Genomic DNA, 13,154 nt, shown 5'->3' with positions numbered 1-13,154 from the left:
GTATCCTCAATTAGGGAAAAAAATAATAAAAATAATAATAATTTGAATTTTGACATCTTGAATTCAAATTATGTTTTTCGCAATCACGAGTGTGTGTATGTAGGTGTATGTGTTTGTGTGTGGGGGGGTATGTGTGTTGTGTGTAGGGGTATGTGTATGTGTGTGTAGGCATGTGTATTTGTGTCTGTGTGCAGGCATACGTGTGTGAGTAGTTGTGTGTATGAATGTGTGTGTATGGGGGGGGGGTATGTGTATGTGTGTGTAGGCATATGTGTTTGTGTCTGTGTGCAGGCATGAATGTGTGGGTAGTTGTTTGTATGTGTGTGTATGTGTTTGTGTGTGTGTATGTGTAGGTGTCTGTATGTAATTGTCTGTGTATGTTTGTGTATGTGTGTAGGTGTATGTGTGTTTATGTGTGTAGGTGTATGTGTGTGTATGTGTTTGTGTGTATATGTGTTTGTGTGTGTGCGTGTAGTTGTGTATGTATGCATGTAAGTGTAGGATATTGACGCAACCTGGAGACGACTTTCGCTCTAGGAGCAGCATCGTGAGGTGCCGGTCGACGGTGATGGTGCGGAGGGTGGAGGTGGGAAAATAAAATGATAGGACGCCAAAAACAGTCAAATAAAAGCAATAAGCAATCGTGATTGCTCAAAAAAAATCTAAGTTGACATCTTCAGTTCGAGCATGACTGAAAGTTTGAAAAATATGCTAAAAATTGAATTTTTCAAAAATTAATAAAATTAGTTTTTTTTTTTAAATATTTTTATAACGCAACAGCCATAAATTGTCAGTATATAGCGTAGTTTGAACCTAAAAAAATATTTTATAGCTTTTACATAAGATTTTTCGTTTGCGCATACGCCTTAAACTGCGCTAAAATCTCCTGCCCAATCAAAGGCGTATAAGCGAAAGGCGTATAATCTTATGAAAAGCTATAAAATATTTTTTAGGTTTAAACTACGCTGTATGCTGACAATTTATGATGGCTGTTGAATCATGAAAAAAAATTATTTTCTGAAAATTTTAATTTTTACCTTTTTTTCCAAACTTTCAGCCTCATGCGCGAACTGAAGATGGCATCTTAGATTTATTTAATTATTTTTCCCCAATTAAGGATACCAAACTAAAACTTTCGGGAGGTAACGCGATTCCGAAATGAAGAAATCGATTGTTTCGAACCACCCTACTACACAGTAAGCAAACCATTCGTTACCTGAACATTTCGATGCACTTTTGGAGTAATGTTGTGCTTCTACAACAAATTGTCTTTGAAATGAATACAAACAATTCAAAAAAAAAGGAAAAGAAAAAGAAGAAAACAAAAATTCCGATTAAGTACTGTCAAACGTTTTTCACTGCTACAAGACCACTACTACAAGGAAACGAACATGCAGTAAAAAATGCGTGACTCAAATTTACCGATTTCAAAAACATTTTATCATATTTTCGTTATTTTCGCTAGGTATTGTAGTGAACAGAGTGCATCTTTAGAGTGAAAAGAAAAAAAAGAGAAAATGTTCATGAAATGGGTTGAATTGCGAAATATAATCCCCCCCCCCCCCCCCCCCCCCCCCCCCCCCCCCCCAATATAGTAGCGCGACTTAACATTCACTGGAATTTTTGTTCGTGAAGAATATACAAGTCATCCCTGAAGGTCAAAGTTATTTTTATTTAAGTTTAAATTTTCCATCTGTGGAAACAAATCAACAAAATAGTACTGAAAGTTACTCTTATTTAATGTTACTTTACTAAAAATAAATTCAGATCTAGTTATTAATTCAAATGTTTATTAAATTTAAACGTAATTGTTTTTAGACGTAATTTTTCAGTTTAAGATTTGAAACAAATATATGCTATTGCTTGTTATAAGTTTTAATTAGTAGACAATTTTACTCAAGTAATTCATGCTGAATTTAATATAAAAATCAAGCTTAGTTTCAAAAACAAGAATGGGGTCGTTTACAATATTTTAAAAGTATTTTTTTCTGAAAGAACATGCTTAAAAACATAGGATCTAACCATTTTTTAAATAATTTCGTTAAGTTTAATATTTTTAAAAAATTACTTAAATCGGTGATCTTTTATTGTTTACATTTCTTGCCGATGACATCACAAATGAGGAAATTCCATTCTGTGTTGCCATTCAGAGAGCAAAATATTTAATTCGCATCTTTACTCACGTGTATCGGCAACGATATGGTTGATAGCAAGCATAGAGCGCAACTTTAATTCGCTTCTTGATTATCATAACGTGGAAACGCGGTACAAAGATGCGCCAAAAATCATCATTTGTAACGTCATCTAGACCACGCCTTGTTCGAAAAATCGGACATTTAAAAAAATTAATTAAAAATAACTGTTGGGAAAATGAAAGAATTTTCTGGGTCCATGTTATTGTTTTTTTGCTTACTCTATCAATTTCAGTGACTAAAAGTACTACTTTTGACTGAAGGAAACAACCCCATTTAAATCATTACCACGCGTCAGTGATATCCCAAATCAGTTATTAAAAAAATGATACACGGAAAAAATCACCGTTAAAAGTATTGAAAAAAAAAAAGTTTCTAAAAATGCATTTGATTGTAAAAATACCAAGTTTTTGAAGAAAAGATAGCTATTTTATTTTTCTCTCCCCCAAGTATGTCGCGCTTCAAAACGCGGGATAAGTTTAGTTCGAAAATTGTTTGATTTTTTGGTTACATATACCTCTTCCAAATTGAAAAATACATAAAATCTTTCAACTTCTCATTTTCGTGTGAAATGTAACAAACATTTAAAGAGAAAATAAGTTTATGTGCATGAATTAATCTTCTCAAATGAATGAAAACTCACTGAATTGTTTGCTGATTTTGAAAAGTCCTCTTTTTCCTTTAAAATATTTGAGTAATTTCTGATACGTGATATTTTCGTAAACTATTCCCGAATTCAAAGGCGAGCGAGAGTAGATAATACTGCAGTGGGCAGATAAACGGCAGTATCCGCAGGAATACGTTTTTAAAATTTTTGGAGAAACGCGTTTTATATTCAATACTAACAATAGGTAAATGAAAGAATGGGGTTGTTTCCTTCAGTCAAAAATACTACTTTTAGTCTCTGAAATTGATAGAATAAGCAAATAATAATCTTACTAATATTATATATGCGAAAGTTTGTCTGTATGGATGGATGTATGGATGTATGGATGGATGTATGGATGTTTGTTACTCTTTCACGCAAAAACTACTGAACGGATTTTGATGAAACTTTACAATAATATAGCTTATGCATCAGAATAACACATAGGGTAGTTTTCGTCCCGTTATGGGGGGGCAAAACCCCCTTAGGGGGGCAATAAAACACAATTTTTGTATAAATTCTCTAATATTGGTATGAAAAAATACTTGCACATATTTACATTATATCTCCATCGAAAGCTCTGATTTTTCTGCTGAAGATGGCACCTGTTCGAAATTTCTAAGTAGAATAAAAAACGAGTTATGAGCTTTTTAGATCCATGTTCGAAGGCTTTCCTCAACTCAATACAGTATTTAGTGTATCATCTCAACTCCCTGTCGATAGCGACAATTGTTGTATTGTTGACTTTCTTTGCTTTTCGTGATTGTTCAAGGCTTTTCTCAAGTCAAATCTTGAAGTAAGTTTTTTGCACAAGATTGGCAAATAATACATGATTTGGCTGATGATTTTCCATTTAAACGGAACTTTAATGTAATTAATGGTTTTTATTATTGTTTATGCTGATTGAACACTTACTCATTATCCAAACAACCAGCAGATCGCCAAAATTTTTGCAGAAAGATTTCCGTAGCTGATGCATTTGGCAGTTTTTTCAACGTTGCTGTTTTTGAAGCCGAAGACTACGTCATAATGTTTCTCAGCTTTCACCATGTAAACAAAATATCGCCAATCAAAGAATTTTCAAAAGACTTTTTTTACTGTGTTAAATAATCCAGCAACTAAATTAGGCAAATCCATAAACAGCACAAAAACTTCCATTAATTTTCCTTTTTGCACAATTTCAAACAATCACCAAATTTTATTACTTATTTTGGTAACATTTCGGATGAAACTGTTTAGCGCCATTTTATGGTGACCAAAAATATCTCAGCATCTGGCGACGATATCTCTGTAACGAAAATTAATATCATATCGTTTTACAAAGTAAGGAAAGAATGGGGGTGCATCATCGAAGGTACCCCGAAACGACTTTCGCAAATTCGGTAAAATCGCACCAAGAGCCACAATGATTGAAATCTCCCGAAATAACTAAAGCAAGTATAAGGGGATTACGAGCGCAGCTACTTTTTTTTTAATCACTTCGTACTTCATTAGCCATACAGAGAAGGTTTTAGACTCCGTGTTAAAAAAAAAAAGTATCAACAGATTAATCTTTTTAAACATGAGAAGATTAATTTCATGTTTTTTAAAATTTGCATATGCTTAAATATAGTGCTTTCGGTTCTAAATCAATACTACTTTGTTCTTTATACTTATTGCTATTTTAGTTTTATGGGTAAGGAAGAAACTCGATTTTTAATCACGTCAAAAAGATGTGTTTTAAATTCTTTCACTTAAAACAGAAAACAAAAGCAAGTAACGATTTTTTCTAATAATTATTACTGACCCAGGCAACGCCGGGTATTTTTGCTAGTAATAATAATAATAATAATAATAATAATAATATGGACCCAGAAAATGCTTCAATTTTCCCAGCAGTTATTTTTTAATTAATTTTTTAAAATGTCGATTTTTCAAACAAGGCGTGGTCTTTATGACGTCACTAATGATGTACTTTTGGCGCATCTGTCTGCCGCGATTCCACGTTATGATAATTAAGGCCCCTGAGCGCGTGTTTGAGTGGTTGTCTCTTCTGGCCAGTTATCGCGTTTGGTAATTGTTCACTGCGAGCGATTATTAGCTGCATGTGAATTGTGTATTAAGTACAATATTATTTACGGCAAATTCGGCGAAACACGAAACTTTGCTGTGGTAACCCTTGCTCCACAACAATGAAAATCCGATTCAAAATGGCTAAACTTAAGCTGATGCGTCGGCCTATCTATATAGCGGCTCTAATGATAATCAAAAAGCGAATTAAATATTGCAATCTACGCTTGCTATCAACCATATCGTTGCCAGTATACACGTGAGTAAAGAAGCAAATTAAATACTACGTTCAGAGAATAGCAACAGTGAATGACATTTCCTCATTTGTGATGTCATTGGCAGAAGTGTAAACAAAAAAAAGCGCACCGACTAAAGTAATTTTTTAAAAATATTAAACTTAGTCAAATTATTTAAAGAATGGTCAGATTCTATGTTTTTAAGCATGCTCTTTCAGAAAAAAAATACTTTTAAAATTTTGGAAACGATCCCATTAGACGTTTTTTTCTTCAGCGGAAACCGAGTACAATACAATAAATGACAAAACCGAATGTAACAGATAATAAAAATGCAAAAAAAAAAAAAAAAAAAAAGAGAGAGAGAGAGAAATTTGCATTCGTCTGCTGTCCACTGCAGAATACATGTTAGCATCACAGATAATAATAATTTTCTTATTAGAAAATACATTTTAAATACTTTTTCATGTGAAAAATTGTCAAACGTTAAAGTGTTGCCTGAGGCATATCAACCGTTTCTCGCAAGTTACCTATACCCGTGTTTAAACAAATGTTTGCTTATAAGTTTTAATCATTCAAACATAAAAAATGCAATGATTAAAAGATAAACAAGATGCACATGAAAGATATTCCTCTTTCTTCAAGAAAAAAAACAAAATGTAAGAATGGGGTTGTTTCCTTCAATCAAAAGTGGTACTTTTTGTCACTGAAATTGATAGAATAAGCAAGAAAAAAAACATAGATCCAGAAAATACTTTTATTTTTCCAACAGTTATTTTTTAATTAATTTTTTAAAATGTCCGATTTTGAAAACAAGGCGTGGTCTTGATGACGTCACAAATGATGCACTTTGCCGCATCTTTCTACCGTGATTCCACGTTATGATAATCAAGAAGCGAATTACAATTGCGCTCTACGCTTGCTACCAACCATATCGTTGCCAATACACGTGAGTAAAGATGCGAATTAAATATTTTGCTCTGTGGATTGCCACACAGAAAGGCATTTCATCATTTGTGATGTCATCGGACAGAAGAGTAAACATCGAAAGTGAGCCGATTTAAGTAATTTTTTAAAAATATTAAACTTAAACAAATTATTTTAAAAATGGTCAGATCCTATGTTTTTAAGCATGTTCTTTCAGAAAAAAATACTTTTAAAATTTTGGAAACGTCCCCATTGCGAAACTTACCGGCTGTCTATAACACTAGAGCAGTGATTTTCAATCTGTAATCCGCGCACAATTTCCATCTGGTCCGCGAACAGCTAATGAAAATCAATCCATATCATTTTTATAGTTTTAATTAACTTGATTAAAGAAAACATTTGGATTCATCTCACTTCATCTAATATAATTGATGTGAAAATATTATTTCTATCGTATGTGGTCCGCTTAGGATTTGGAAGGGTGTCAAGTGGTCCCCCAGTACTGAGAACCACTGCACTACAGAGAAAAGAGGGTCGTCTACTTCTTTCAGCCTTCCCTGCAGTGCAGGAATAACATTCGACACCTTAGTTGATTTACATGCATCTACAGTTCAAAATAAGATCTGTACCTCAGAGCCAGAAGGAAGTAATTCACTTCATAGTAATTTTACAGGAGAGAGGAAAAACTTTTTCTGGCGCATGCGAAAAATGAGACACGTGCCCTCTTTTAACATAAGTAATTGAAAAGGATTTTTTTTTTTTTAAAGAATTAAGTTCCCTTAGCTCGATGCAGAATAGGATTCTACATACAGTGCACTAATAAACGGAAAATCGCAATTTTTGAACTTATGTCCGTCTGGCTCTGATGTACAGAAATTTCCAAAAAAAATGTACGACGTGGCTTCAAATATGAATGAAAGTTAAGATTTTTAGCTATTTTTTTTTACAGCTTGCATGCAAAAAAAAAAAAAAAAAGCATTTCTTAAGGCCCTTGTTTTTTTTATGTATATATAAAGCAGACATTGACTTTTTGAGGAGCGTGGGAACACTTGTGTAAGTAGTTAATTTCGGAGTTAAACAAAAGTGACAAGATTTCCTGAATTGCACGCAACAATCATGGAACTGTGTTATGGTTGAATAATAGAAGATGTGTTAAAAAAGTTTCCGACCTTCGGTCCAAAAAAATAAAAAAATAAAATTGGCAAAGCTAAAGCGTTGGGTAAGTAGTTTCTTTGGGACTCCACACACTTCTCAGTAGTGCTGCCATTGTTATAAGCATTCCGAGCTGGCCTGTGTTTCAGAATGCAGTTTAATTACAGTTCATTCAGCTGTAATTGATCATTACAAGCTTATCTCGTGGGAGAAAGAGAACATTATTGAGCCCTATATATATATATATATATATATATATATATATATATATATATATATATATATATATATATATATATAATATATATATATATATATATATACAGTAGGCTCTCTGTTTAACGACTTTCTCTATTTAAAGACGGCTTTTCACGGTCCCTGATGGTCCACGATAGTGTTAAAAGCATTCTATTTAAGGACGCTTCCTACTAAAGGACGATTTTTTGTGGTCCTTTGAAAGTCGTTAAACAGAGAGCCAATTATATATATATAAAATTCTAAAAGTATTTTTTTCTGAAAGAGCATATATATATATATTTCCAGTGGAGATGTGTAAGAGGCCATTTGGCCTTTACCAGATCTAGACTAAACTATACAAGGCATCAGTCTTTCATGTGCCACCATTAAGGCGCTGATGCATGACACAAGTAGTTTTGACGACCAGTTTCCATCAGATGGAGACAACTGGGCTCTCTTCAATGCGAAACTGAACTAGGAATTTAGTTTTGCTTAGGGAATTCAGAGCTAAACGAATACCCAAGGGATATTTTACATGCCGCATTACCATACGACATGGGCGCTAATGATTTTCTGCAGTTGAGCCTCGTATTAAATTGACAATAAGTACACAAAACCTTTTAATAGAAAAAAAAAGAGCGTTCTTCCGTTATCCAAAGATTAGAATAAGTAGTAAAAATCTCTTTTCTGACAGCTTAATATTACTTAAAAACTTATGAACTTCGTAAAAAGGGTGCTCCCCCATCTCCAACTGTTTTTCAAATTCAATTATATTTTTTGATACATTAAAGGGGGGGGGGATTTGAAATATCGAAGAAACGTGGGATAAACCGTGAAAAGCACAATTGTTAAATTGTTATTCTAAATACAAGCAACGATATTGCAGTTACTAATGAACTTTTTCTTGCAGCAACACCTGGTATCATGGTATTTTTCACTAAACTGATGCCAGAAACTGTTCAAAAGATGGAGGGAGAAAATACCAGCCTCGTGAACCAGAACGTGCAATATTACTCCCGAATGAACACAAGCCCCACCCACAGTCTCGAAGAACAAGATTGCATGATCAACTTTGTTAAGAAAGACCGCGAATCGTCTCATTAACAAGCAGATGAGATCAAAGATGGCGAACTTTTGTTTGTTTTTCTAAAATCTGTCTGCCCGCGGATGGTATGGAATCGGCAACGGCCAGTTAAGACGAGTCTACTCGAATGAGGGAGAAAAGAAAATTTAAAACAATATATTGGCATGTTTCGTTTATTTCAATGTGACTCTGCTTGATTTAGAGGCTAACACACATCTGAAAAAACTGCAAACTAATAGAAGCGTCCATTTCCGCCAGTAAACCGGATGTTCGCCTTTCCATCTCATCGATGGTCAGACAGAAGTGTAACCTGAGTTACCGATTGGCAAAGAATTGGGAAAAATATTCAATAAAGCAAGGATCATTTTCATTAAAGACGCAATGGTTTTCTTAAGAAGATCGATCGAAAATAATAATTTAACTTTTAACACGAAAATTTATATACAGTCAACGCTCGATAACTCGAAGTCCTAAGGGTTAAGTTAAAACGTTTGAGTTATTGGTAGTTCGAGTTACGGGGAGTTTCCACAACAGTCTCAAGAGTTTGGGACCCGATGAAAACTTTGAGATAAAGGAATATTCGAGTTATTATAAGCTTCGAGTTATCGAGATTCGACTGTAATTTTCAGGCAGAATTATATTCTTTCGGACTGAGTGATATTTCTTCAGTTTGTAAGAAAACTAAAACTAAAAAAAAAAAAAACATTAGTTAGACATTATGAAACAGCAATAAAGCAAAAACATTTTAAAGATGTTTCGCATTACATCTAATTTGTTTTTTCAGCATCTATTTCTAAATTCCGATAAAAAGCAAATCGTTCATAAGAATATTTTCCAAGGAAGCTAGCTGCGCATAAACTATGTCCCTTTATTTCAACATATTAGACCTCCCGCACAAAGTGTCACACTTCACCTTACCCCTTTGTCACATGTCACTCTGTACTATACATATTGTTAAAAAAAAAGTTCTTATTTCAACCTAAATGTGTTATGTCACACTTTTTGCTGCCCCCCTCTCTCTTCACAGTTTCAGAAAGCTCTCCCCCCTCCCCATTGATGCAATATATGTGGACGACCATTAAAATTCGATTGATTAAATTTTCGAAATTTTCTTTCATTTTACTTTATTATCAAATCTCTTTATGCCTAGGCTTGCCAGACGTCCCGTTTGACCGGGAAAGTCTCAGTTTTTAAACAAAATCCCGGTGTCTCGGCCGGTTTACTTCACGTCCCGGAAAAAAATGAATTTGATTACGAATGACCAACAAGCTCCAAAAATAGTTAACTGTGAATGATAATTTTGGATAATTACTTTATCATTTGTATCATTGACTTGTAAAATTAATACCGGATTAGCTTGTCAGGATTTTACCAACAAGATAAAGACTAAAAAAAGTCCTATAAAATGAAAAGGATAGCCTAATATTGTTTAATTTTTTATTCCTCATTCAAAGTGTTTTTTCTAATTGAAATAAATTGTAAATATTTACATCTTGGAAGTGAAATGTTCCAATTTTATCTGCTTATATGTCCTTTTTTAGTACCCCTGTTTTAGGTTCATAATTTGTAACTACTTATTCGTAGCATTGAGAATTAATTGCCGATAAAATGCTCCGAAAATCATCCAGGGGTTTGTACCCATTTGAATACTGGTGACGCGGGGGGGGGGGGGGAGCATTCGGGTGTTCCGGTTGAACATGTCAGATATCTGGCAAGCCTATTTATGCCCATAGGTGCATATTAGTGTACCGTTATCGCATTCAGATGTGCAAAAATCTTACATCAGACACACACAAAAAAAGCCTACTTATTAACATTCTTTTCGCCTCCTCAGAAGACAAACAAATGACGTTGTTATCGGAAATCAGGAAACTTATCAGAGATTGTGAAGAGAAATCGAGTAGGTTATCAAAAACTTGATCCATCAGTGGTTCTCATTCTTTCAGACTATCTAAAAATCTCTTTTTTCGCTACCTTCACAAAAATCTGATTTTAAAATCGGTACTTTCACAAAAATCAAGTAACAATATCCAACTTCACAAAATTAACTTTGAAAATCGGCATAGTCACAAAACAATATTGAAAAATCAAAAGTTTCACAAAAATCTGCATTTTAATGTAGAAAACTTTGTTTTCACCCAACGCAATCTTTTAGCATCAGGGTTTTGGCGGTTAACGATTTCCTGAATGTACACAGTACAAAGCCTATTGAGCTGAGATACAATGGTATTTTTCCTATCTCTAAGACACCCCCCCCCCCCAAAAAAAAAACCCCTGTTAGAAATAATAGATGACATTTGTACTTTTCAAACTAACGTTTAAGTTGCTCTAACTTTCTTTAACAAAAATTAGAATGTGCCTTTAAAAAATCATAAAATCAATACTGATAAAAAAATTTCACAAAAATAGAATATTGATGCAAAATTTTCACAAAAATAGGTAGCGAGAAAAAAAATCCTGGATATGCCCCTGATTATCCTTGCTCAATATTTTGACTTTATGCCTACTAATGCTGAAAATATAGATTCACAGGGATATGCGGATAAAAACTGCACTAAAAACTTCAAAAAAAAAAAAAAAACACACGATAATGTAGAAAATATTTGCGTGACCTCAAAACTGAGTAAAGTATAGTTAGTTTTGCTTTTAAACTTATTTCTGAAATTTCAAGTCTCCCTTGAAATCCTTCTATACCTAGAGGGGGGAGGGGCATATTGAGAATCCCTGTTATATACATAGTAATGTGAAAGATAGCTCTCTTTCGCTCGTCGAAATTTTCTTCAACTTCAGAAACCTATATTCCCAGAATCAGCGAATTAAATCCCAGTAACTTCATTTCAAAGTAAGAAAACGTAACAAGAAACAGAAAAATTATGTTTTGAGTAGACAAAATTACTATCAACTGTCAAGGAAAATTCAAAATGAAAACTAAAAATATTATTTTTGAACTGAAATACACTGTTGTGCTATATTTTAGGCTTCTGCTGGTGAAATTTACAAAATTTTACAGTTGATATCTGTACCTCAAAGGGATACAACACTATGTCCATTTGGAAAAAAATGGACATAGTGTTGTATCCCGCTGAGGTACAGATATATGTAACAGCTCTTTAAAATCTAGAAAAGCTACCTTTTTTGAAAAAAGAAAAGCATCACACAATTCTTTTTTTTTCCCATCCAAATTTTTACCGTTCTGCAAGTCGAGAAACACTGTCCGACAGTATGAAATATATAAATAAGATGTAAATAAATGCTAAAAAGAGAAAGGAAATGCACACGGAGCATGATTTGCAACCACGGGCGAACTGGTCCATTGGCCGATGCTTTCTCAAGTCTGAACACCTTATTTATTTATTTTGAAATTTTTATTTTATGATGCAACTCCCTTATTCTCTTCTTTGCCCTCACAAATCTGTGAGATTTCACTTTTTTTTTTGCACCTTTTTTTTCCTCTTTTTTGCACTTATTTATTATTATTATTTTTTTCGTCCTTTGGAGGCCAAGGTTGTCGCACTCTTGCGGGGCCCAGTCCGCACCTGTTTACAACAGCCTCTAGAGAGGGTATAACATTGAAATTAATCATTTTTTAAAATGTCTTTCTTGAAACATTCTAGCATTCCCATAAAAATCGAATTCCTTTTTATTTCTAGAAATCCGGTTAAAATGTCGATAAACTTTCCTTTGAAATAATTTGTGATTTTAGCTAATTTTGAAAACATTGAACTGATACTAGTAAGTTGATATTGTTACGGGAAAGTAGGTTCGTTCGGTTCTGGACGGAACTTTTTGATTAAAAAAGATTTTCAATTTTATCATAACTACAAATGAGTTTAAGATGATTTTCAAGAATACCTGCTTATTAAAAAAAAATAAAAAAACCTTTAAGGTTTATATATAATTCTTCTTTTATTTTGATTCTTATTTCATCAAGTTATTTTAATAAACATTGATGCATTACTAGCTAAAGGCATGTAGGTGGCGCTAACATCGAAAACTGAAAATGGCGTCTATGAAAAAAAAAAAACCTCACAAGAGCATCACACGGGCAGTTTTCAAGGTCAACCCCCTGAACTTTGAATTTATCATATTGTCAATTCTAAAATGACAATTAACATTTTATGGAGTGTCAAAATGTTTCGAGATTCACGATTTTTGCAGATTTTGCGTAGGAAAACAAATTTGCATTCTTGCAGAAAATAAATTATAACTTTTGTATTTACAAAACAATATTGATGAACATTTTTTGAATGTTCATGAATATGCAAGGATTGTAGAAAAAATATAATTTACGTAACACGACATAAGGACTGTTACGACCAAACCATCACCCTGCAGAAGGTAAATTCTGGCTGCTCTAGTGCCTGGTAGAAAGTTGAAAATTGTCAAAATCTTCTCAGAACAAAAAAAAAAAAAAACTGCGCACATAGAAGTGTGTTAACATTGTAATAAAAACTTTTTGGGATAGAGATCTGAATAAAGAGTTTTGTTTACATCTTAAGTATTCTTTTTTTTTATTTTTAGAAAGATTTTTCTTCATCAGTTCAAGACTTAATTTGATATATGAGAATTGAAAAAAAAAAAAAAACATCCTTGTTTGATATATGAGAAAAAGTGTACAAAAAGAATAACTTATT

At 33.2% G+C, this 13,154-nt stretch overlaps 1 protein-coding gene across 1 annotated transcript in view; it reads left to right on the top strand.

Annotated features, from left to right (window-relative positions):
* Window positions 1-13,120, top strand: part of LOC129222824 (major facilitator superfamily domain-containing protein 4A-like) — a 64,886-nt gene extending 51,766 nt beyond the window's left edge. Inside the window, exon 11 of the mRNA XM_054857375.1 lies at window positions 8,347-13,120. Coding sequence (XP_054713350.1) covers window positions 8,347-8,540 — 194 coding nt within the window. The 3' untranslated portion in view covers window positions 8,541-13,120. The remainder of the gene's footprint in view (window positions 1-8,346) is intronic.
* Window positions 13,121-13,154: the final 34 nt, after the last annotated feature.

This window comes from Uloborus diversus, chromosome 5, assembly GCF_026930045.1.
Source record: "Uloborus diversus isolate 005 chromosome 5, Udiv.v.3.1, whole genome shotgun sequence".
NCBI lineage: Eukaryota > Metazoa > Arthropoda > Arachnida > Araneae > Uloboridae > Uloborus > Uloborus diversus.
This window is presented reverse-complemented; position numbering and strand designations above follow the sequence as displayed.